Source organism: Poecilia latipinna, unplaced genomic scaffold (genome assembly GCF_001443285.1).
Source record: "Poecilia latipinna isolate Pla-1442-1.1 unplaced genomic scaffold, P_latipinna-1.0 Scaffold117, whole genome shotgun sequence".
NCBI classification, from domain to species: domain Eukaryota; kingdom Metazoa; phylum Chordata; class Actinopteri; order Cyprinodontiformes; family Poeciliidae; genus Poecilia; species Poecilia latipinna.
Window position 1 is genome coordinate 456,183 of NW_015112733.1, and position 21,664 is coordinate 477,846.

The 21,664-nt window shown below is 40.2% G+C and overlaps 1 protein-coding gene and 1 non-coding gene across 2 annotated transcripts; one reads left to right on the forward strand and one right to left on the reverse strand.

The window, feature by feature from the left end:
* Positions 1–411: 411 nt before the first annotated feature.
* On the reverse strand, positions 412–19,944 carry LOC106944906 (kinesin heavy chain isoform 5A-like). Its single transcript, XM_015028232.1, has 29 exons — positions 19,176–19,944; positions 15,270–15,357; positions 15,093–15,166; positions 14,488–14,592; positions 14,294–14,342; positions 14,094–14,149; positions 13,905–13,992; positions 11,548–11,672; positions 11,340–11,444; positions 10,571–10,719; positions 9,515–9,663; positions 9,246–9,424; positions 8,807–8,875; positions 8,506–8,712; positions 7,827–7,973; positions 7,313–7,501; positions 7,064–7,181; positions 6,885–6,946; positions 6,530–6,639; positions 6,288–6,389; positions 6,014–6,074; positions 5,541–5,612; positions 4,785–4,889; positions 4,271–4,487; positions 4,001–4,175; positions 3,224–3,303; positions 3,084–3,123; positions 2,818–2,897; positions 412–1,609 (listed from the first exon to the last, which is right to left on the reverse strand). Coding segments are annotated over exons 1-29 (3,132 nt in total). The 5' UTR covers positions 19,305–19,944; the 3' UTR covers positions 412–1,607.
* Positions 8,936–9,008, forward strand: trnak-cuu (transfer RNA lysine (anticodon CUU)). The gene has a single exon. It is a non-coding gene; the product is annotated as a tRNA-Lys (tRNA).
* Positions 19,945–21,664: the final 1,720 nt, after the last annotated feature.

Sequence of the window (21,664 nt, forward strand, 5' to 3'; positions counted from 1 at the left end):
GGCCACAATGACCAACAGCAGACACACCCTTCTGTCCCAATGTGAGCAGGACTGGCCACAGGATGGAGGTACCAATTCTCATTTAATTGCACATGTAAGAAAACGATAGAAAACTTGTTGAGAGAACGCGACAAACAGATAAATAGGTTACATATCCTGTACATGGTGTTTGTGCGCCCGTTTTCTAATGCCGTCCTGGGCAACTGCCCATATGTCAAACGTTAAAAAAAAATAAAAAAAAAGCCTCTGCTTTTCTGCACATTTGGGAGTGGATGTAATGTACACAAAAATCTAAAGTCAAATCTTGTGACAAAGAATAACAACAAAGCTTCATGCTGTCGTTTTAAAGCTGAAAAGGCCGTTTTTGCAAACACCATCGCATCGGCCAAGCTCTGAGGAAATAAAAATGCTTTTTTTTAATGAACCGGCATGAGGCGAAAACTACAGCTATGGTTAATACGTCAAAATCTACTTACACGTACTCTTATTCTAAAGTTACAACTGTGTAGAAACTCTAAGATCAGCTCTCTTTTTAATCAGCATCTGAAAAGAAAGGTATTCATAAACAACAAGCTGCTCTAGAGGTAGTAATTACAAATGTACTTTATGCAAATGCCAGCGAGTCCAATTGACTGTGAAGTATCAGTTGATGTTAAGGCTCGGTAAAGGGGACACTGAAGTGTGCGAGCGGTGCAGGGAATGTACAGAGGGCCATCGTACAGCTGCGGCATTATCAAAGCAATCAGTCGAGATCCTCTCAATGCAACTGTGAGTCTGAGCTGGGATTCTCTCTAATATTCGTTGTGACTTTTCCTTTTTTTTTTTATTTACACTGATTTAAATCTGCACTGAGATTTACTTTGAGATAGAAAACATAGAGTACTGACACCAAGATCTGGACTGAGGGAAATCGTCCCGCTCTCGTTTCTTGTTTCTTGCATCCATCACCAGCTCCATATAGGACACATGCAGAGAGATTTGAAAGCTTGGCCAGGAAACTTAAGCAACATGCACAAAAAGACTGAGGTGTCAACCGACTAGCTGGTATACGCTCTTATTTATGACAGAATAAAAGATTCATGGTCGCTCGCATTTGTTGTTTTGTTTGTTGTTTTTTTTAAACCGGCGTGGCGAAGAAAATTTGCACAAAGGGGGCGGAGCGAGTGTGGCAATTTGGACAAACAGTTGTTGGTCAAAAACAAAAAGAAGAAAAAAAAACTACAGGAGTATACAGCACTACTATTTACAAAGTGTGAGCATCGAGCAATCTGGGTCCAGTCCTGGTTCGGTTCAGCCACCTCAGGCAGTGATATCTGCTGGGCCCCGTCGATGAACTCACGGATCAATAATTTAGATTCGTCTGTGATTAGGCTGTCTGAATAAAGCAGAGCCTGAGAGAAGATGCTCAGCACTGGCTGAACCGGAAGGGACTGGAGCCCAAAACGGAGAGCAAGAAAGGTCACCGTGGGAACAGGAGGGGGCTTCATCTTCCACAGGGCTACAGATCTTCATCTTCATCTTCAGTGGTGATGCGGTGGACGGAGGTCACAGAGGCTGCATGCGAACAAAACGGGAGGGTTCTCCGAGGGTTACAGTGTTTGGTTGAGCTCTGCAAAGACAACCAAATAGAGATTAATAACAGGAAGGATCATTAACTAATCAACTCATTTGGGTTGATTTTGGTTTGTACACACCACCAGTTTTATGTTGGACTGTGTTTTGTTTTGCAAGCCGCATTTATAGACGTTTTTTTTTTTTTTGCAGTTTAATTCCTGGCTTTAGATCTCAGAGAAACAGATTTAATTTTGCCTCTTGCTTTACTTGGAGAGAGAAGTAAATGCCCTTCATTAGTCACTATGAGAAATGTCTCATTGTGTCTCAAACTAGCACACAAAATATAGAAAACCCCAAAATGCTTAAGTGCTTGTAACACCTCGCTAAACCACAAACACGGTTTTTTCTAGATGCATTATAGTCTTCGATTACTTTCTCTTGCTTATTGTATGTGAATCTAATGCATAAAGTTATTTTTTTGAAGCTATGAAAGAAAAACTCTTCACCAGTATAATTTATTTTCTTTAGAAAAGTGATATTTTTTTCAATGTAAGCCTGATATTTAAATACACTGCAAAAGAAAAAAAACAAGATTTTTCCCTCAGTGTCTGACATTATATGCAACTAAGCCATTCTTACCCTCATTTAGGATGACAAAAACATTTGTGCTTGCTAAATATCAGAATAAGAAAGAGCTTTTTAGCTAAAGAGAATCCATCCAGATTAATTTTGTTTTACACATATTTCCTTAATATTTGATCAAAGTGCCTTTAGGCTGCATCATTTTGGTGAAATTTTTATTCTTCCACAAGCTTTTCACTATAGTTTGCTGGACTTTTGGCCCATTTGGGCACATAATGTCAATCTGTACCCAAGCTTTAGCATCCTGGCTGATATTTTAGATGTTGCTTCAATATTTCCACATAATGTCATCAATTTTAGTAGAATAATTGTGATGGGAGAAAAAAAAAACCCTACAATTTCAATAAACAAACAACAAGATTTAATTTTAGTGGCAAAAGCCAAACCAAACACAGATTTTTTTTTTTTTACTGGGTTTTTGCATCCACTGCAGTTCTGTTTACTTTAATAGCCGAGGGGGGAAAAGTATTTAGTTGGACAACATCAGGAATTCTGCCCTTTATTATCTATCGCTTTATGCAGAAAGCGAAGTGTGTGCATGCAACAAAATCTAAAATTCAAAGTGAGTCTAGGATCAGGTATGTAGTCGTTAGATTAAAGGTTACATTCGTATAAACTCACAACTTGAAGCAGTCTGCGGCTGCTGCATGCTGTTGTGCCTGTTTGAGTCATCCACCTCGCTGCCACAGTGAACGTCACTTCTGATGAAGCAGAAACATTGTGAGTTTCATCTGGATAGCGCTGCATAAAGGTCAGCTGACTGACTCTTAATAAGGACGTCAACAACCTGATTGCTTAAGATCATTTTTAGTTTATCGAAGAAGAAAAAAAAAAAGGTTAAAAACCTTTGTTGAATAAAACGGTGAATATTTTCTTTCAGATCTCACCTGTTGTCATTTATGTCTCTGGTTTCATTGATGCTGTTTCCTGTTGGAGGAAAAAAAATCAGGAGTTTAAGAAGATGTTGAAACACAATTATTAGAGCTGTTCTCAACAACAGTCGAGGTTTTTATAAATTTATTTTTACCGTTGTCAATGTTGAGTGGGTAGGACTCCAGCACATCTCCATTATACCTCCCTGCTCTGTAGCCCAGAGCTGTGGAAACTCTGCCAAACAGGGAAACATTGAAACTAAATGAAGTAACCTGCGAGATCTCTGCGTTTCGCAGCACAAAATCAGCTCGTTAGATTCTGTGCGCCTTTATGTACAAGGCATTACAAAAGTAGTACCTTGTATCTGTTAGCATTTTGTCACATAATCACCTCTACCTTCAGAGTATTTTGCTGATTCAGCTGTCCTGACAGACCAACACAAGCTACTGGAATATTTCTGAAAGTCTGAACGTTCTAATAAGAAGAGTTTTCAAGTTTTACCATATGTATTCTCTGAGGATTTATGGCTGGACTTTGACTGGGCCATTCTAAAACATGAATAAAGGATTTCATTGTTTCTGTGTCTGCATGTGTTCAGTTGTTTTTCTACTGGAAAGTGAAGCTCTGCCCCAGTCTCTAACATTAGTCTTTTATAAAAACATTCTTACAAACATTGGTGTCACATATTTTATTCCAAATATTAACCGGCAGCACGTTGGTTTAACCTCTTTATTTAAATGTGCTTTACTTTCGTAAACAGTGTTTCTAATATCATGCGTTCTCCTTCTGCTTCACAGTTACCGCCATGCGTTGGTCTGTCACATTCGACGTAGACGACTTTGCAGTTTCTGGTCTAAACATGGAGAAATGTGGAAAAACGTTTAAGCGCTCCGGTCAAAGATGGCGCAGACCGAGGGAGTATTTAACTCACGTGTTGCTCTGCACAGAGTTCAGGTTGCAGTCGATGCTGGAGGAGCTCTTGGGCGTCGTGCTGCTCTGGAAGAGGGCGTTGCTGTAGGCGTTGGCGTGCTCGGTGGCCCGGATGTAGGCGTAGAACGGGTTGGTGGGAGAGCAGACGGGCAGCTGCTTTGGTCTCACTGGTTTTGCTGTTGGAATGACGAGAGCCACGTAAGATTTGTCAGCTGTTCGTAGTCGCACCGTCACGCTCGAGTGTTGCGTAGGACAAGTGAGGGAACTGTACCGATCTGTGCAGCATGGGGGCGCCGCAGCGCGATTTTAGACTTCATGGCCTCCTTGATCCGATCCACCTCCTGCTGGTAGCGGCGGCGGTCCATCATGGCGCCCTCTTTGGCGTCCCTCAGTGCAGTCTCCAGGGCCTTAACTCTCTCAGCAGTAGACCGAAGACGTTTCTCCAGCTTTGGAAGCTCACAACGCAGATCTGCATTGTCACGAACCAGCTGTGGGTGTGAGACAGGAAACAGGACGAAATACAACCGATTTAAAGGCACAGAACCAATATAAACAAACGGTTCGCAGAGATCTTCATTTATTACTTTCAAACTCACAATCTACTTGTGTTGTTTGGAGCAAATGACCCAAAACTGACTGGTGCAAAAAGTGAGTGAAAAATAGCAATAATGCATCATGATAACTCTGCTGTATTAATGTCGTACGTCTTCTCTAAGATCTAATTCCAACCTGCAGGATCACATCGCTTATTATTACAACCCGTCTCACTTCTATGCGCTTCTCACCTGTTTGTGAACCTTTGTAAGTTGGTCCAGGTTATTCTCAAGAAAGGAAATCTTCTGCTTCTGGGTGCTAGACCCCCCGCTATCATCAGGCTCCATTTCGGAACTCTGCAGAGACAGAAACAAAGAAAAAAACAAGAGAAAATCAAAAGGGGAACGCTTCTTAACGGAGGAGCTGATGAATTGTCTGCAACATTTTTTTAATATATTTCTGTAGAAATATTTTAAAAATCAAAAGTAACACAGAGCAGTTTGCTGCGGTACGTTTTTACATTTTGTCACATCAGTAAGTAAGCATAGTTGAAGAGTGGAAGATAAATGATTAATAGTTTGTATCATTTTTTTTCTTTTTTTTTTTTACAAACCCTGTTATCAATGTTTAGTGCCCCAGTTTCAGCCTTTGAAACAGTTTTTTATTCAGGATTGTAATGTGTTTACAGGTAAAACAAGTGGTCAGTTATTTTCTTTTAATATTGCTTTTCTTTTTGCCACTCTTCAGTCTTTTCTCCCACTTGAGCTGCTGCTTTTCATATATGTTTTAAAAATGAAAACGTCCAAACCATGAATCCTCTTCCTTCCACTTTACCATGATACTTTACTTTGTGTTGATCTATCACATCGTTTTCAAGTAAAAAAAAAAACTGCAATCTGTCATCGTAATGTGGCAAAACGTGAAGAATTTCAAGGCGTGTGAATATGTTCGTAAGCCTCTGTGAGGCGCTTGTAGCTCACGGGTTTCTTGAGAGCTGAGCTCCTTACTTTTTTAACCCGCGACGTGAGGTCTTGAACGAACAGCTTGCGCAGGTTGTGGAGGGTCTGGAGTTCGCGGGCCTGGAAGACGGAAAGACGGTTAAAGTCTAGAGAAGCTCCATAAGACAGAACTCCAGTGCAGAGTCTCTGCAAAGTCTTCATAAGTTTCTCCCACTGCAGCATTTCAGCGTGTGAACCACGGCCAATTCAAAACTCAGACCAATCACACGACTGCTGTCTGCACAGATGACAACAACTAAAACCTGTTTAAGTTCTTGTAGTTTTTACAAGATACGCTTGTAAAAACTACAAAACCCAGGGCTGCTACATCAAAAAAAAAAAAAAATTGCACGGTTTTGGTCTTGCAGACCTGCGGTAAAAACAACTACTTTCTCTGTTATGCGAAACTTATACAGTGTCGTCCTTTAGGGAGAAACTCTGGGAGTTGTAAGCAGATGGAGAGTCGTGTCTGTTTTACTCACAACAGTCTCCTCCAGACCCTTCAAGTCCTGCTTGGTCTGCTCATGGCGCTCATGCAGGAATCTAACAAAAAGCAGGAAAAGCATCTGTTCAGTTGTCCTCTTGCTGGACTAAAACTCAGATCAATCACCTCTGTCGTCAAATATGCATAAATACTCATTTACATACTAAACGGCCATGATTTTTTTCCTTTTTTTATTTCCTTTTCTTGAACATCAGGATCATGACTTTAATCCAAATATAGCTTTAGTGAAACTAAAACTCCCAGATACGTACGAAAGCTCCTCCAGGCGCTCGCTCTTGCAGCTGTCCTGACTCTTCAGGCGATCAAAGTCGGCGCGCACCTGAGCCAGCTCCAGCTCCAGCTTGGAGTTGCGACTGAAGTTTTAGGACATAAAAAAAATAAAATAAGTCACAGTTCCTTCAATGGAAAACACAAGTAAAATAGCAAATAACTACTGAAATTAAAAGACTGGATAGAAGACAATCTTTTGGTAAAAGAAAAGATGATGTCAGACTCGGTGAGCTCATCGATGACCCTCTGCTTCTCGTTGATCTCATCCCGCAGGCGGGCGAGCTGCTTGTGATGGAGGCCGCGGTGAGACTCCCCCTGCTGACGAAGCGCTTTCTGGAAGTTGGGAAAACCACGCGCATTAAAAGATGCTGACTGATAATATACCATGGTTTCTCCTGCCAGGCATTAAACACTTAAATCAAATCAAATTAATAAAAAAATCTGGTATTGATTTTTTTAGCAGGTGAAGCTCAGGAGTGTAATTTGAGTCAAACATATTGTGAGGTTTAAAGGAATTACTAAATTTTTACAGGAAAGTACACCAACTTTCTCCTAAACGCACACAGTAAAATCTTTACCTTCGTATTTCCATCCTCGATCTCACCCTTCTCTCCGTCTTTCTCCTCAAGCACAGAGTTATCTGTAAGTTCAGTGGCAAACAAGCAAAAAAAAAAAAAAAAAAAAACCCAATGAAGCGAGAAAGCAGAATTTATTTTGCAAGACAGGCTTTCCTGAGCTTCTCTGTGCTGCCCGTTACCCTGGTCCTGCAGCTTAGCCAGCTCTTCGGTCAGGGAGTCGTGGCTTTCCTCCAGCTGCCTCTTCTTCTGCTCCACGCTCTGCATGTACTCGGTCAGAGAGCGGATCTTAGCCTCATGCTGCACGAACAGAAAGCACAAACAACAGCATGAACCATGAAGACCCTTCCACCCCTTCAACCCATCTGCCCATGATTATTTTAGTTTGTTTATTTTATTTATTCCTCTTTTTTTTTATTCTGCGTTGGCACCTGAGAGATGAGGAGCTGGCAGGAGGAGAGCTCCCGGCCGGTCTCCTCCATCTTGCGGTGGCACTCCAGCTGCATGTTCTCCAGCTGGCGGCATCGCTTCACCATGCTCTTCACCTCCGACTTGATCTTACTGATGTAGAGCCGGGCCACGGTGAACTCCTCCTCGATGGCGCCGCTGATCTCCACCGGCTACACGAACAAACATGAACGAGTTTTCGTCCAATTTTACAGCAGAACAAAGAACAGCCAACCACAACAAACTTTTTTTTTTTTTGCAAATTAGGGCAACAACAACCAAATTCCTGAGGCAAAACTCCAGCACATAAAACAAATTAATGCCACAGAGTATAAAACAAATGGATGAATGTAGATGCATGACTGAAATAAAATCTATTAAGGACAATCTTAGCCTACTGAAGCCTGTACCTGAGATAATTGAGTTTAAGACATTTTAAGGTGATCTGCCTCCATAACCTCCACATGAAACCTCTTCTAGTTCTGCAGTTGTGCTCACCAGCTTTATCTCTCCGTTCCCAACGATGGTGCTGAACTCGCTGAGGTCCCTCATGAGTCCGTTGAGGACGTCGGCGATGCGCTTCCTCTGCTGACCGCTCACCTCCTGCATACGGGACAGCTCTGCCTCCAGCTCCATCAGGCTCGCCTGGGGGAGGGGGGAAAGGAGAAGCACACGAGCCAACCGTAGAGCTGTAATGGACGTCTTTCGAGCCAAGAAATTGTATTTTTATATGTTTTATAGTAGTCAAAGTGAATGACGGGTCTGCAGACTTGATAAAAATGACGGTAATTTCAAGACTGGGCTTTGAACAAGCGACAGACTCAGGATCGCTGATAGAGGCATTATAGTGAAAAGTAACAAAGATTATTACTAGATCATTTTGCAATGACGGTGAAATTCCTTTACGTTTCTTTACAAACATCCATTAAAAAAAAAGCAAACTAACAGAAGTACAAACATAACTTCCACATATCTATAATATAAACAGATTTTTCTAATCCAATATTTAAATTTCATAAGATTCCTGCACTGCTTTCCACTCACTGAAACTGTGTTACTGTAACATTTGCTCGTCTCTTTGTTGCAGCGCGGCCAGAATGGACCTTCTGTTCCCCCTCCTGCCTCTCAGCTCGGTTCTCCTGACTCCCTCCACCAATCGCGTCACGGTGAAACGTACCATTTTCTGGGACAGCTGGTCGGCCAGCAGCTGGTTCTGCAGGCCCTTCTCCTCCACCTCCTGGCTCTTCTGGTCGTAGTTAATGGCCAGCTCCTCCAGAGCCTGAAGGACCTCCTTCACCTCGGCCTTGGCGCAGTCGCTCTCCACCTGCAGCCTGCCGAGCTCAGCCTGGACCTTGTCCCCGTCTCCCCGGGACGAGGCCAGGAGCTGCCGGCGTGAAGACGGTAAAAGATACAACAGAACGTTTTAAGAGCTAAAGGCAGAATCGGATCATTTAGGACATTTGGGAGAGTTTTCTCACCTCGTCCTGGTCCAGCATTTGCTGCTTCAGTTTCTCCACCAGCTGACACTGCAGGTTGATCTCATCGTCCTGCAGCAAACGTGACATAATGAATATTGACCCTTTAAAATGTTGGAAACGCCTGACTGAGCCCGACTAGCTCAGTCGGTAGAGCATGAGACTCTTAATCTCAGGGTCGTGGGTTTGAGCCCCACGTTGGGCGCCAGTTTGTTGACTGTATAATTTAGCAAAATTACAAAAATGTAATCATTTGACTCAAATGTGTATAGCGTCACACAGATCTTGTTGGTCTCTCTGACTGATGCTCCCTAGTTTAGTTGGACGGACATAATCAGCCTTAAATACCAATTTTCAGGGCAGCTTTGCACGTCTACTCAAATATAAAACTAACATAGTTTACATAACAACAAAGGACTGTTTTAAGTTTGTAGCTTTCAACCTTGTCATCCAGCTGCTTGTACAGCTTGCGGATCTCCTCTTCGTACTTCTGCCGCTCCTCTTCGGAGATGCGGACCACAATGGAGGAGGTGTCGTTGTCCAGAACGGGGCGCTCCTCCACGGTCTCGATGCGAGTCACCACGTCTGCCGTGGTCTGCTCAGTCTCGGGTACGTCCTCTCCTGCGAAGCAGGAGACACGACGTTGCATCTCGGGTCTGATCAGAAGTTATGCAGCAAAAACGACGGCCTGATTGGAAGAGATGATCGCACCGTTTCTCCAGCGGTTGAGCTCCGCCTCCAGTTTCTGAATCGTCTCCTTCAGCGTCTTGTTCTTCTCCTTCTCCTTCTCGTATTTCCTCTTCCACTGCTCGGCAGTCAACTCCAGGTTAATGGAGGCCGTGTTCCTTATGGTCTTGGCGCTGAGACCAGAAGAAGGAAAGGGAATAAATACAGGCTGGAATTAAGAATCGCTTTGTTAAGACTGTTTTATCACATAAATAAGAATTTCTATCCAGATTTCGTAACATCACACAGTATGATGCTTTGGACATGCAGAGATATGACTGAAATCCAGGGTGAGGAAAAGGAACAAAAAACAATTAATATTTTATTTCCAGTTCCCATTTATGTGCAGCTTTGTGTTGGTTTACACAAAATAAAACTTAAATATAATCAAAAGGCATTTCTATCTACCGCAAATTATTTGAATTTCAGTTCATGCCCAAAAGACCTCACTGCCCTGATTCATTCCTGTGCAAAACATTTTTTATGGTTTACCGTGATTATATAATAATAAAATGTCTAATATGTCATTAAGGATGAGTCTAACAATGGTCCAAACTTCATTTGAAAATCTTCTCACAAAGATTTTTTGTGCAAACATTTTCTTTAGCAGAAATGCAGAAAATGCATTTTAATCTGAAGAGTGAAGCATGGGTTCTTCACCTCTCTGACTTTCAGAATCAAATAGAAAAAAAAAAAAAACATTAGTAACATCAGAGGGAAGTTTTTTTTAAATCTGTTCAGCTTAGATTGTAAAAACTTACTAAAAGTTAGAAAAATATTAGATGTTTTAAATGCTTCGTAAAATATAAGTAAGTAAGTGGAGAAAAAATATATTGTCTAACAAAAGAAAATCAACATTGAAAACGTTTGCATGAAAATAGCATTAATTTAAAGTATAATTCCCTTAAATGTGTTCCTATTTCTTTAACTTCTCCCACTTATTGTAGCTCAATTTTTAATGCAAGCTTTATTTTTTTTTTTATTTTGTCCGATCTGGACAGAATTAGATATTTGTCAAAGCTGAATCGACTGTGTGTCTACCGCTGTCCGAACATCAGAGTTGATTTAGTCTCCCCTTCGTTGTAGCTGGACGGAGAGCAGCAGATGAACATGGTGGTGCGACAGTTCCCGCCCAGCGAGTCCTGCAGGATGCGGGTCATTTTGCTGTCGCGGTACGGAACGTGACTTTTCTGCAGGAGATGAACGATCGGAGAAGAGAAACGGCTATAGATAAATCAACAACGAAGAACAGGAGAAAAGCGAGATACAAAACAAGAACAGAAACTGATTTATTTTATTTTATTTCATTTTTTTAATGTTAGAAGTACAGAGCCTGAAACAGGAGCTACAGACGGACAGTTCTTTAGCCAACAAATGTGACAACATGCTGGATGGTTCTGGCATTTCATGGAAAAATCTGTGTTGCTGGAAAGGAAAGGAAAGGAAAGGAAAGGAAAGGAAAGGAAAGGAAAGGAAAGGAAAGGAAAGGAAAGGAAAGGAAAGGAAAGGAAAGGAAAAGAAAGGAAAGGAAAGGAAAGAAAAAAATAGAGGGCAGTAAAAACTTCAGCCAACAAGCAGGACATAAAGACTCTTTCCTCTTTGAGTTAAAACACAACTAACTGAACAAATGGAAATGTAAAACTGGTTCATTTTCTTCTGTCCTAAAACACTTTGGAAAAACTGAATCTTTCAGCTTACAGCTTAAAACAACTGAGGAGAAAATCTTTTTGTTGTTGTCTGTCTTTTAATTAAGTAATTAAACAAACAGAAATGGCAAACGGGGAATCAAGAGAGAAACGAATGCTGTTACCGTTCCCTCGGCCAAGGCAGAGATGACATTCCCCAGAGCGGAAAGAGACTTGTTGATGTTTTTAGCCTCGTCCAGGACAGAACCGGCAGCTCCGGTCTTACTGACCTGGAGGGGGGAAAGCGAACACGGAGAAGAATAATCACTGATCTGAATTTGGCGAGAATTCACTGGTGTTGAATATTTGCCGTCTCCTGCATGCGTCTCCTGCCTTCTCGCTGCCAGCCAGATCCACCAAGTAGAGTTTCCCACACAGTTTCTGCTCCGTCTCCACGTGCTCCTGCTTGATGTTGATCAGGAAGATGCTGTGGCTGCGAGAGCTGTGCTCGTTCATGTCTGGACAAAGACAAAAACAAAAAAAAAAACAGAGGAAGTACTTAAGAAAATCACAATGCAATGTATAGTGGCAAGAGGCACCAGCGCCCATACAGGACAACTTTAAAATATGGTGCATTGTGACTAACTTTTTAATAAAGAAAGTGGACGAATGTAGGGCCTGACATATCTTATAATGTGTAGCCACCAGTCTATCTGTTACCCAGCATTCAGCTCTTTGTAAAATTAGTCATAACCTTTTCAACTTTATCACATTCTGTCAGGTTAGAACCACAAACTTCAACTTATTTTATTCGGATTTATTAATTCTTATATTAGCTATTAGTTTTAGTTATTAGCAAATTAGTTATTGCCTTGGGGATTCTGACGTTAATGCTATCCTCTCCTGACCCCCTTCAACCAATTAAAATGGAGAGACTCTCCCGACTTTCTGGAAAAGAATGAAAGGAAAACATAAGGAAAAGTCACGGTTGGAAAACAGAAGCCAGTGATTGAGTTTGAGTTTATGCTAATGTAATTAGAGTTGAATGAAAGGCAACTTAATTATCTTTACTACACTGTAGCCATGTAATCATCTAACTTAAAGACGCAAAGCTCTTCATAATAAAGAGTGTTACGAAGTGCAAACGGTAACCTACTGTTTATTGTTTTTAATAATTAAAAATTTCCCTACAATTAGTTTCAAATCGATCAAAGCAGCCAACATCACAGCGGGAGGATTTCACCGTTTCACAGCGAGCCGCTGATAAATGAGCAGCACTCTCCTAAATGACTCTCCTGATCGAACCGCCTCACAGGCTGAAAGTTCCGGTTTCTCTGCAGATATCTGAGGGCATCAGCTCCGCGTCGGCAGACTGTGGCCCCATTCGGCTGCTATCAGCAACATCACTCTGCAGCACCGTGAGTCAGCAGGCAGCGACAGGAACCGGACAACCCTGCGCCGCACAGGAATGCGGCTTTCAGCAAATCATCTGAGAGCCGCTTCTGCTGGCGTGCTGCTCCCTCCACGTTCGAGGTTGTTGTGAGTTTGAGACTCGCATGTCTTGAATGCACCGGTTCCCAAAGCTCATCTGATGCTTCCCCTTCCTGTTTCAGTCTGCCTTTGGTTTTATCACCATGAGTGGGCAAATAAAACCACAAACATTTTAAGTCTTTTTTTTTATGGTTGTAGGGAGTTTATAATTGGACTAATTGTTTTACTTCAGCATGTTGTTTGTAACCACAGCAGGAAAAAGTCGACTACAAAAGTACAAGAGCATTTATACTAAAAACAGTTGACACCAATACCTGAAATAATTATAGAGTTGAATATAACACAATAATGGTAAATTATCATTTTCAATCATAAGCTTGTGATATTGCACTAACTTATAGACAAAAACAGAACAGGGAAGTGAATTTTCAGGGTTGAAGTGACAAAAGTGCAAAAATAAAGCAAAACACACAATTGTCCCATTTATTGAAACCTTTGCAACCTTTATGGAGGGATGTTCAAGTTTTATTTTCTGCCTCTGTTGGTTTTATTTATTTTTTGGGGTCAACTTTGTTTTTGTTTTGTTTTTTTACTTTTCACAATACTGCGTTTTAAAATTTAGCATCTTTTCACCAAGTTCAAACCCCATCCAGGGATCTTTGTGCATGTTTTCATTTTCATTAAAAAAATATTATTTGTCTTGTCCTTTTTTCCTGTAAGGAGGAGCTTCCATTACAAGGAAGATAAACTTGACCATCATTTACTCCTAACACGTTATTATCAATGACACTGGCAACAGTGGGAGCTGTGAGTGTTTCTCCAAACACAGATCTTCACAACAGTTACATTATGAAAATGATCCACACATCCTGTCACATTACAATCAAAAACCTCAATGTATTTTACTGAGACTATCTGCGGTAGACCAAGACAAAGTACAGCATAATTTTAAAATGTAAGGACAAACTGCAAATGCCGTAAAACACGGTTCCACAAAGTATTCACTCATGGCAGGGAGTTGATTGCAATTTCAGATTTTTAGCCCTAAAAAACAAATATTTTCACAAAACATTGTGAAAATGATGTCTCCTTTTCCCTCCTCTTCACAGTCTCTCATGCTTTGCAGTGGTCTATCAAATAAAAATCCAATATCTATTAAAGTTTGAGGTTGCATTGTAAAAAAAAAAAAAAAAAGAAAAGAAAAGAGTGTGGATCATTGTACGTATAAATGTTTTCTATGGGATTTTACTGATACTCACTGGTCACAGCAACATGGCGGTTCGCTTTGCCTTCATCAATCACATCCATAACCTCATCAGGGCTGGACACAAAGCGCTCAGTGCATCCCTAAGTGGAGGAGAAAATGAGGCAGAGATGTTATCATTGATGTAATAATCCAGCCAGAGGTTCATTTAGAAGGATGAAAATAGAGCATCTCCGTTACCAACCTTAACATATGGAACCCTGTTCTTATCCTCATGGACAGACAGGTTGGTCTTCGTCACTAAAAGAAACGTAACATGAACATAACATCATATCTGTTTGATTTAGACATTTATAGCCAAAAGAAAACAAAATAAATAAAACAAATACTTCTTCACATTAGCAAATTATTCTTTTAATCTCTTTTCAATCTCTGTTCACTGACCATCCAGCAGGTCACGGATTTTGTCCATGTAGATTTCAAAGTAGGAAACCTGATGTAGAAAAAAAAGGAAGGAAAAGGGAACAGCAAATAAAAAATGGAGAGGAGGTTAAAAAAAAAAGTTCACATCTAAATAAGACACTCTTCCTAAACGAGAAATGTTCACGACACAAGATGGAGCAAGTCTAAAATTAGACCTTGATGTGGAATTCCAGGTTTTCGTCCATCGCAAAGATGTGATTGAAAATATCCTCAGCAATGCGAGGAATGATGCCCATCTGGTGAGGGTCGTGCAGCTTTCCCTGAAACAGATGAAAAACAGATGAAAAAACAGCACTGAGAAGGTGTGAGACGGCCATCAGTGTCCAGATCAAAGTGTTGATGAAAGCTCTTTTTACAATAGCACTCTTAAGACACTAAAAATAACAAGATATGATAGAAAAATAGCAATATTTGTGATTAAAAAAAATTGTCTTGTTTTCAGGACAACAAATAATCAGTTATTAAAATAGATATTTTCTGTTAAAACCATTGTCTAGCTTCCATCAACTGTAGCAGAAACAAAACAAACCAGAACCAAAAACAAAGCAGCGGGTAAATAGTGTCATGGAAATGTAAAAACAGTTCAACTAGATTCCCTATAATTGTCTTATTCTGTCCACCATTTTCGCTGAACAAGATACAAAAGAGTAAGAGCAGAAATATTTCATTTTCTCCACTGGACACAGAACACAATATAATATAATATAATATAATATAATATAATATAATATAATATAATATAATATAATATAATGTAGACCTCCATGGTGTGAGTCTTCCCAGAGGACGTTTGTCCATATGCAAAGATGGTGCCATTGTATCCACTGAGCACATCTGCATGTAGAAAGACACAACGACACATAAATGATTGTCAGATTTTTTTCTGTAATGTTGTGAGTAGATTTAGCAGTGGACGTGTTCCTCGGTTTGACCTTACCCTTGACGATCTGCTTGGCACAGGTATTGTAAACTTGCTCCTGGGTGGTGTTGGTTGGAAACACATGATCAAATGCATACGGCTTCCCCTGCAGCAAAGCAAAACAAAACAAAAGCAAACAGTTAGAAATGACATCAGAGATGAAAATGTTTTGGAAAATACATTTTGACTAAACATATTTTTTGTAGTTTTACACTAGATTCTGGACAACTTGTTGATAATCTGGACAACTTGTTGATAATGCCGGTGTCATCTTCATTGACACCGGCATATCAATGAAGATGCCTGATAAAGTGCTTTACTTTGAAGAAACATGGGTTTCTTTCCTAATGGGGGAATGTTACCCGATGTTGTCCCCCATTTTTTTTTTTTTTTTTTTTTTACGTGAATTTTGTTTTGTTGCTCCTACAGGTTTTGAAACACATCTACACCTAAGTGAGTTTTCAGTGCTATTCTTTAATTTGATTTTTCTTTTTTAAAAATGAACCATTTTCAAATTTTTTCCCCATTTTTTTGCCACTTCTGACACGACCATGCTCCACAGAACCTTAGCAAAACCATGTGGATCTGTCTTCAGTAGATTCCAGTTTTTATAGTAAAACTGAAGCTAAGCTGCAGTTTATTAGAAAAAATAAATAAGTTATAAAGACGGGCTGAGAAATCAGATCCGGACCAGAATTTGAGGATTTTCACTTTCATTAGCCCTGACTGGTTAGCTACCACTGTAATTAAAAACACAATCTTTTTCCAAACAACAAACACACAGCATGTAAACTCCGTCAGCTGACATGGACGACACTTAGTATCTTCTTTATGCAGTTACTAAGTGTCTCAGCACATAGTGATGTTGAAAGCATCTGTTTCCACAACATGTCAAGACATGTATACAGTTCATTCGGCCAACAAAAGAGAGCACATTTTTCACCAAATAACAGGAAGGCTAAAGGTATAAAACAGTTTCTCTGTTTTAATCTTCAGATCTTTAGCCTCTGTCTGTTATGGAAATGCTGGATTTGGGAATGTTGGGATCTTTTCAGTGAATCTCAGACATAAGACAAAGATCTACATTCCCTGGAGTACACTTAGAACGACAACTGTTTTAGTGATGCTAGCTGTGCTAATCGATAAATTTACTTACTGAAGCCAGATTAAAATGTCATCTCCAAATCATTTTGTCATTATTTATTTGGTCAGTAAAACTCTACATATGGACAATATCACTTCTACTCTCCATACAAGTAATCAGGAAACATATCTCTCTCTCTCTCTCTATATATATATATATATATATATATATATATATCTTTCCAAACAAGATGCTAATGTCTGAATAAAATACAGACCTTCTAAACAAATACTGACTCCTGAACTGGTGTCATTTTCTTTCATCCATATGCTGGTGCTTAAATCCAGAATGGTATGCTTTTTATTTAATTACATCAAATGTAGGCAGCCTCTGTGAGACACGCTGATAAGTGACTCAGTAACCTCCATCACTTTTCCATCTGAACCTGAGGCCAGCCTTCTATAATAATGTCAGCAGCCAGAAACTGAGCTGTATTAATCATCATTAGCAAATTGACTCATCTGCAGTCCGCCTACACGTCAGAGTGATTTACGAGGGAGAGACAGTCACTCTCTGAAGGAAGCGTCAGGGAAACCAAATTTATAAGCGGAGAGACAATAAAGAAAGCCAAGAGGATGATTAAAAAAAAAATACAAGAAATGAAAAACAAAGAATTATTAGAAGACCCAAGAGGAGACAGATGCTAAAAGCCAGAGACATGAAAAACCAGGTCAGGCGGTAATGCATGCTGTCTCTGAACGATTATTGATCTGCTCTTTGGGCAATTAGACAGATCGGTTTCTGGCTCTAGTGTCCAACCTAATGCCAACAGAGGAAAGGAAGGTCAAGATGAGATCTCTGCATTCATCACTGGAGATAGTTTCACTGTAGTTTGTCCCTCTGCATGTTCAAAGATACGGGAGAATCTAAATCAACATTATCCTCTCATTTTTTGGAACGTGTCCTTAGGCAGGCACACTATTTTATTGGTGTCCTTTTTATGTTTGACATATGCAGAAGCCAAGAGTGAACAATGTAGCATTCAGATTATGCTAAGTTAATTAGTTTATATTGTTAGTACATATGGTATCTAAATTGAGTCTGTTTAAAAACAATTATCAACAAGAAAGTAGAGTAGAGACACTTTCCAGTCTTTACATGCAAAAATGTAAAACATGTTTTTGAAATTACTTATAAACTAAAATATAGAAAAGCTACCAACTACAGTCTGTTTCCAAGCCAGATTCGTTCCATGCTTTTAATCAGAACCTGTTTCTCAAACTATATTATTATGCAGAATTAAGCAGACTACATTACTATTATAAAAAAAAAGATGCCAACCTCTGCTGATAGTTTTCATCAATGTAAACTTTGTAGACAATTTCGTATTGCCAAAACTTGTCCAAATGTAACATTACTTTAGAGAGAAAATCAAAACAGGATTTACAACCTGACAGAGTAGTGAACTTTGTGACTTCCTGGTTGGAGCCCCCTGCTGGCCTGGAGGCCAAAGAGAGCGCTTGAATTATGTCAGTGGATCAGCAGGCTTTCTTCCATTGTTGCTTGTGAACAAAACATTAGACTCTGCTTCTCTGACTCTCATGAGTAAGAAATAATTGCATCCATCAAGACGAATGAATCAAAATCTGGCCACTGCCTTTACTCTAATGCATCTTATCTGCTTCAGAATGTCAAAATATATATAATCAAATCTATCAAAAGTCGCTTTTCCATACTAGTGCTTACTAATGCCACCTAACCTGATTCAAGTGCTGCTCATTTCACCCTTTTTCCCCACTTCATGTTTGTTTTTGGGTACAAAACTGTGTCACCCACCATAAGGTGTTTTGACTTTAAATAATAATATCTGCCACCAGAAGTTTGTTATTTTTGGTAAGAGCTTGGGCCAAAATTAGTCATATTTTATAAAAGTCGACTGGACCACAAAGGATTAGAGAATGAATAAATCAAAATAGAGCATAGCAAAGATTTCTGATTATAATAATGTACAATCTAATAAGATTAGATATTATGCTTGAATGTTTTTGGGACAGTTTATCTCCATAAAAATTGTAAACTGACAAAAAATAAAGTCTTCCTTCATGGCTTAAGTGCACAGTGACTGTCTTCTTCTTCTTCTTCTTCTTCTTCTTCTTCTTCTTCTTCTTTTATATGTCCAAAGCAATATCAAAGAGGAACATGGTCAGTTTTTAAATGTATGTAAATCTGCATGCTTGTAGTTCTTGATGAGGAACTCACTGTTGTGCCTCTTGTGATGTCATCAACACAAATTTAAAAAGGCAGAATTTACATCTTTTCTTTCTTCAGTGCACTTTTAAAAAAAAAAAAACGATGTACAAATAAATTGCACTATAAACACGTTACCAGGCAATGTGTTTACTGTCGGTGTATATTAGGGAGGTGGGGGTGGAGGGGGGACACACCACCCAGGGCCTCTTTAACACTGAGGCAAAGATGAACGAGGCGAGCTTCCGTATTTCTTTTTCGTTAATAAGAATCAACGATTCTCAACGAAACCGCTACAATAATCGCAACATTTAAACAAAAAAATAAACACTAGAACAATCTAAGCACCGCGCAGACCACAGTCAGCTGATGCAACAGGCCAATGTGCGCATTTCAGAAACATCACATGAATGCTAAACTTTTGCGCTTTGTCATGCAATGGACCCCAGAATAAGAGAAAAGAGCGCGGCGTTTTAATTTGCTGCTGCGTCGCGTTGAACACCTGAGCTCCGACCCAAACAGATGGGGTCGCGCCGGCTGGTGATTTATTGATGAAGGGCCTGCAACAAAGCGGCTCCCCCATCCTCACTCACCCCCACGATGACGGTGTCGTCCCCTTGAAATTTGGGCAGGAACTGGTCCCCGCGTACGATCTCCGACTGGTTGAGGGGGCGAAAGCGACACAGCACTTTTATGTTGCACTCCGCTGGTACGTCGGCCATTGCGCAGATTCGAGGATGGCGTTGATGAGAAGGATGATGATGCTGCTTCTGCTGCTGCTGCTGCTGCTGCTGGAAAGATGCTGCTGAGGCTGGAGGGCGAGCAGATGCGGCCTGATCTGACTGCCGAAAAGAGAAAAGAAAAAAACCCAAACAGCGACGGATTCGCGGAAGACGTCGACTGCTTGCGTCCGGGAAGGCAAGACGGGTTGATCGTGACAAGCCGAGGAGAAGGTTGCGGTAGATCTATGCGGGATTTCTGTGTCGCAGTGAAGCGGGCAGGCTAAATTAGATGTCAAACCGCAAAAACAAGCCCTACATTATTAAATCAATTGGCCCTGGTTTTGGACGCTTTCGCCCCGTTTGTTTTTCTCTTCCAGACGCGGCTTGTGCCTCCGGTGGTCTCTGTCAGGGGCGTCGGCGGATGTGCGTGTGGCCGGCTGAAGGTGAGATGCTGCTGGAAGGGCAGTGAGGTAAAAGCTGCTGCTCTTTCGGCCTGCTTGGGATCGAAACCGCGCCCTCTATCGGTGGTTCGCGGAAGGGCGTGGTCAGCATCCGCTTCTTTAAAGCGGTACCCACAGCCTCAGCATCATCATCTTGAGTCGGAGCCGCATCGTTATAGGAAGAGGAAGTCGGAGCCAACATGAGGAGCATCGCATCCGAACTGATTAGGAGGGAAAAAAAGTGTTTAATAATATATGAATCATCATTCAGAATCATTTTCTGGAAGCTTTCTGATCTCATGAAGTCACTTTGAAAAAAATGTATAAATAAATAAAAGTGGGCTCTGGGCGGAGAGAGGCTATTGTTACTGACTGAGCTTCACTTTGAAGATGTATTACAGTGATTGATGGTGAGACAATATGATTCAGCGGAATGTGAAGCCTGAGGACACACTCTGCCCATTAAAATGTTGGACAGACTGCTTTAAGACGGGTTTGGCTCTGCTGCTTGCAGGGTTTATTTAATTCTCAGGCTACATCACAACTTGGAGTGTTGTGGAGGACAGCCATGATAGGAGCAATCCTTTCCAAAAATATTTGTAGCAATTGTAGTGTTTTTTTTTGTTTTGTTTTTTTTTGTCATATTTTAACAAACTATAATAAATTTGACAATGTTACAATGTACTTTGATTCAGATCTTAGCCTGTTTCTCTCAAATTGTGATTTGTTTCACGAACGATTTTTTGGCTAAAGTATATGTTCTGTATGTAAGCATAAATGCTCCAGGTGAATACGATGGAAAAATAAAATGACTTTCTGATATGTTGTGCCTTGAAAAAATATTCACACATCCAGAACATTTCCAAATTCTGTCATTTTGATACCAGAAATGTTTGTTTATTCATGGTTAGTTTATTGTTTATTTGGGACGTGGTCATGGTAAAGGCACACTGTACATGACTTTATTTTGAAGCAGAATAAAAGTACAAAATAACACCTGGTGACTTGATGAATTTATCGTCGGACAAACCTTTGTGCCAGTCGTGACTCAGGGTCATATGAATAATGTAGGACTTGCACTGCCTCAGAAAAGTATTGATACAATTTGAGATTTTGGGGTTTCATGTGACAGACCAACACAAATTTATTCCCAATTGTGAACTGGAAGAAAATATTAATTTTAATTTAAAAACAACAAAAAAAACCCATTAAAATTTGGAAAGTGTGGTGAGCATTAGTCAGGCAATTTTACAACAAACAATATGCCAAACTTTTCCTGGTGCACTGTTTGCTGTAATCCATCATCTGGAAAATAGAGAGTACGAAACAACTGCAAACCAAGAAAGACAATGCAGGCAGAGAGGATCTTAATCAGGGGAGCTAAAAGAGGCACATGGGAACTCTGGAGGAGCTACAGAGAGCCACAGCTCATGTAAGCAAAATCTCCTAGTGTTAGACTCCATAAATTTGTCATTTGTGGAACAAAAGAAAAGCCCTCACAGGTTTAACTGCTCGCCACAAGTCATATAAAAGCAAACGCAAACAATGAGGAAAAAAAATGGAGCAAAATGTAGTGCAACCTCCTAAGTCTGACAAGCCCCCCAAAAATGTTACTCTTGTGAATTCCAATCCAAATTTCAAAGTTTTGTTTACAAAAAAATAAAATAAAATAATAATCTGAAGGAGAAAGCATGTGTTCCTCCATTTCAAGATTGGGCTGGTCTACTAAATAAAAGCCTCAAGAATTTCTTAAGGTTTTTGGAGAAGCATGACAAATGCAAAATTGAAACACAACGGAAATTGAAATCTTCTAAAGTTAATATCAATTTACAGCAAGGCATTTGTCCCAATCGTAACTTCCATAATCTGACTCAAAAGGAAAACGGCTCCCAAATTTATGGCACTCAGTAACAGAAACAC

What these genes read in the sequence shown, in the direction of transcription:
- LOC106944906 (XM_015028232.1), bottom strand. Translation starts at nt 19,304, where the DNA reads ATGGCCGACGTACCAGCGGAGTGCAACATAAAAGTGCTGTGTCGCTTT. An exon ending in GTCATCGATGAGCTCACCGA is followed by an intron (nt 6,390 to 6,529) that starts GTCTGACATCAT and finishes CTAAAACTTCAG; the next exon opens with TCGCAACTCCAAGCTGGAGC. An exon ending in CCCCCATGCTGCACAGATCG is followed by an intron (nt 4,176 to 4,270) that starts GTACAGTTCCCT and finishes TCATTCCAACAG; the next exon opens with CAAAACCAGTGAGACCAAAG.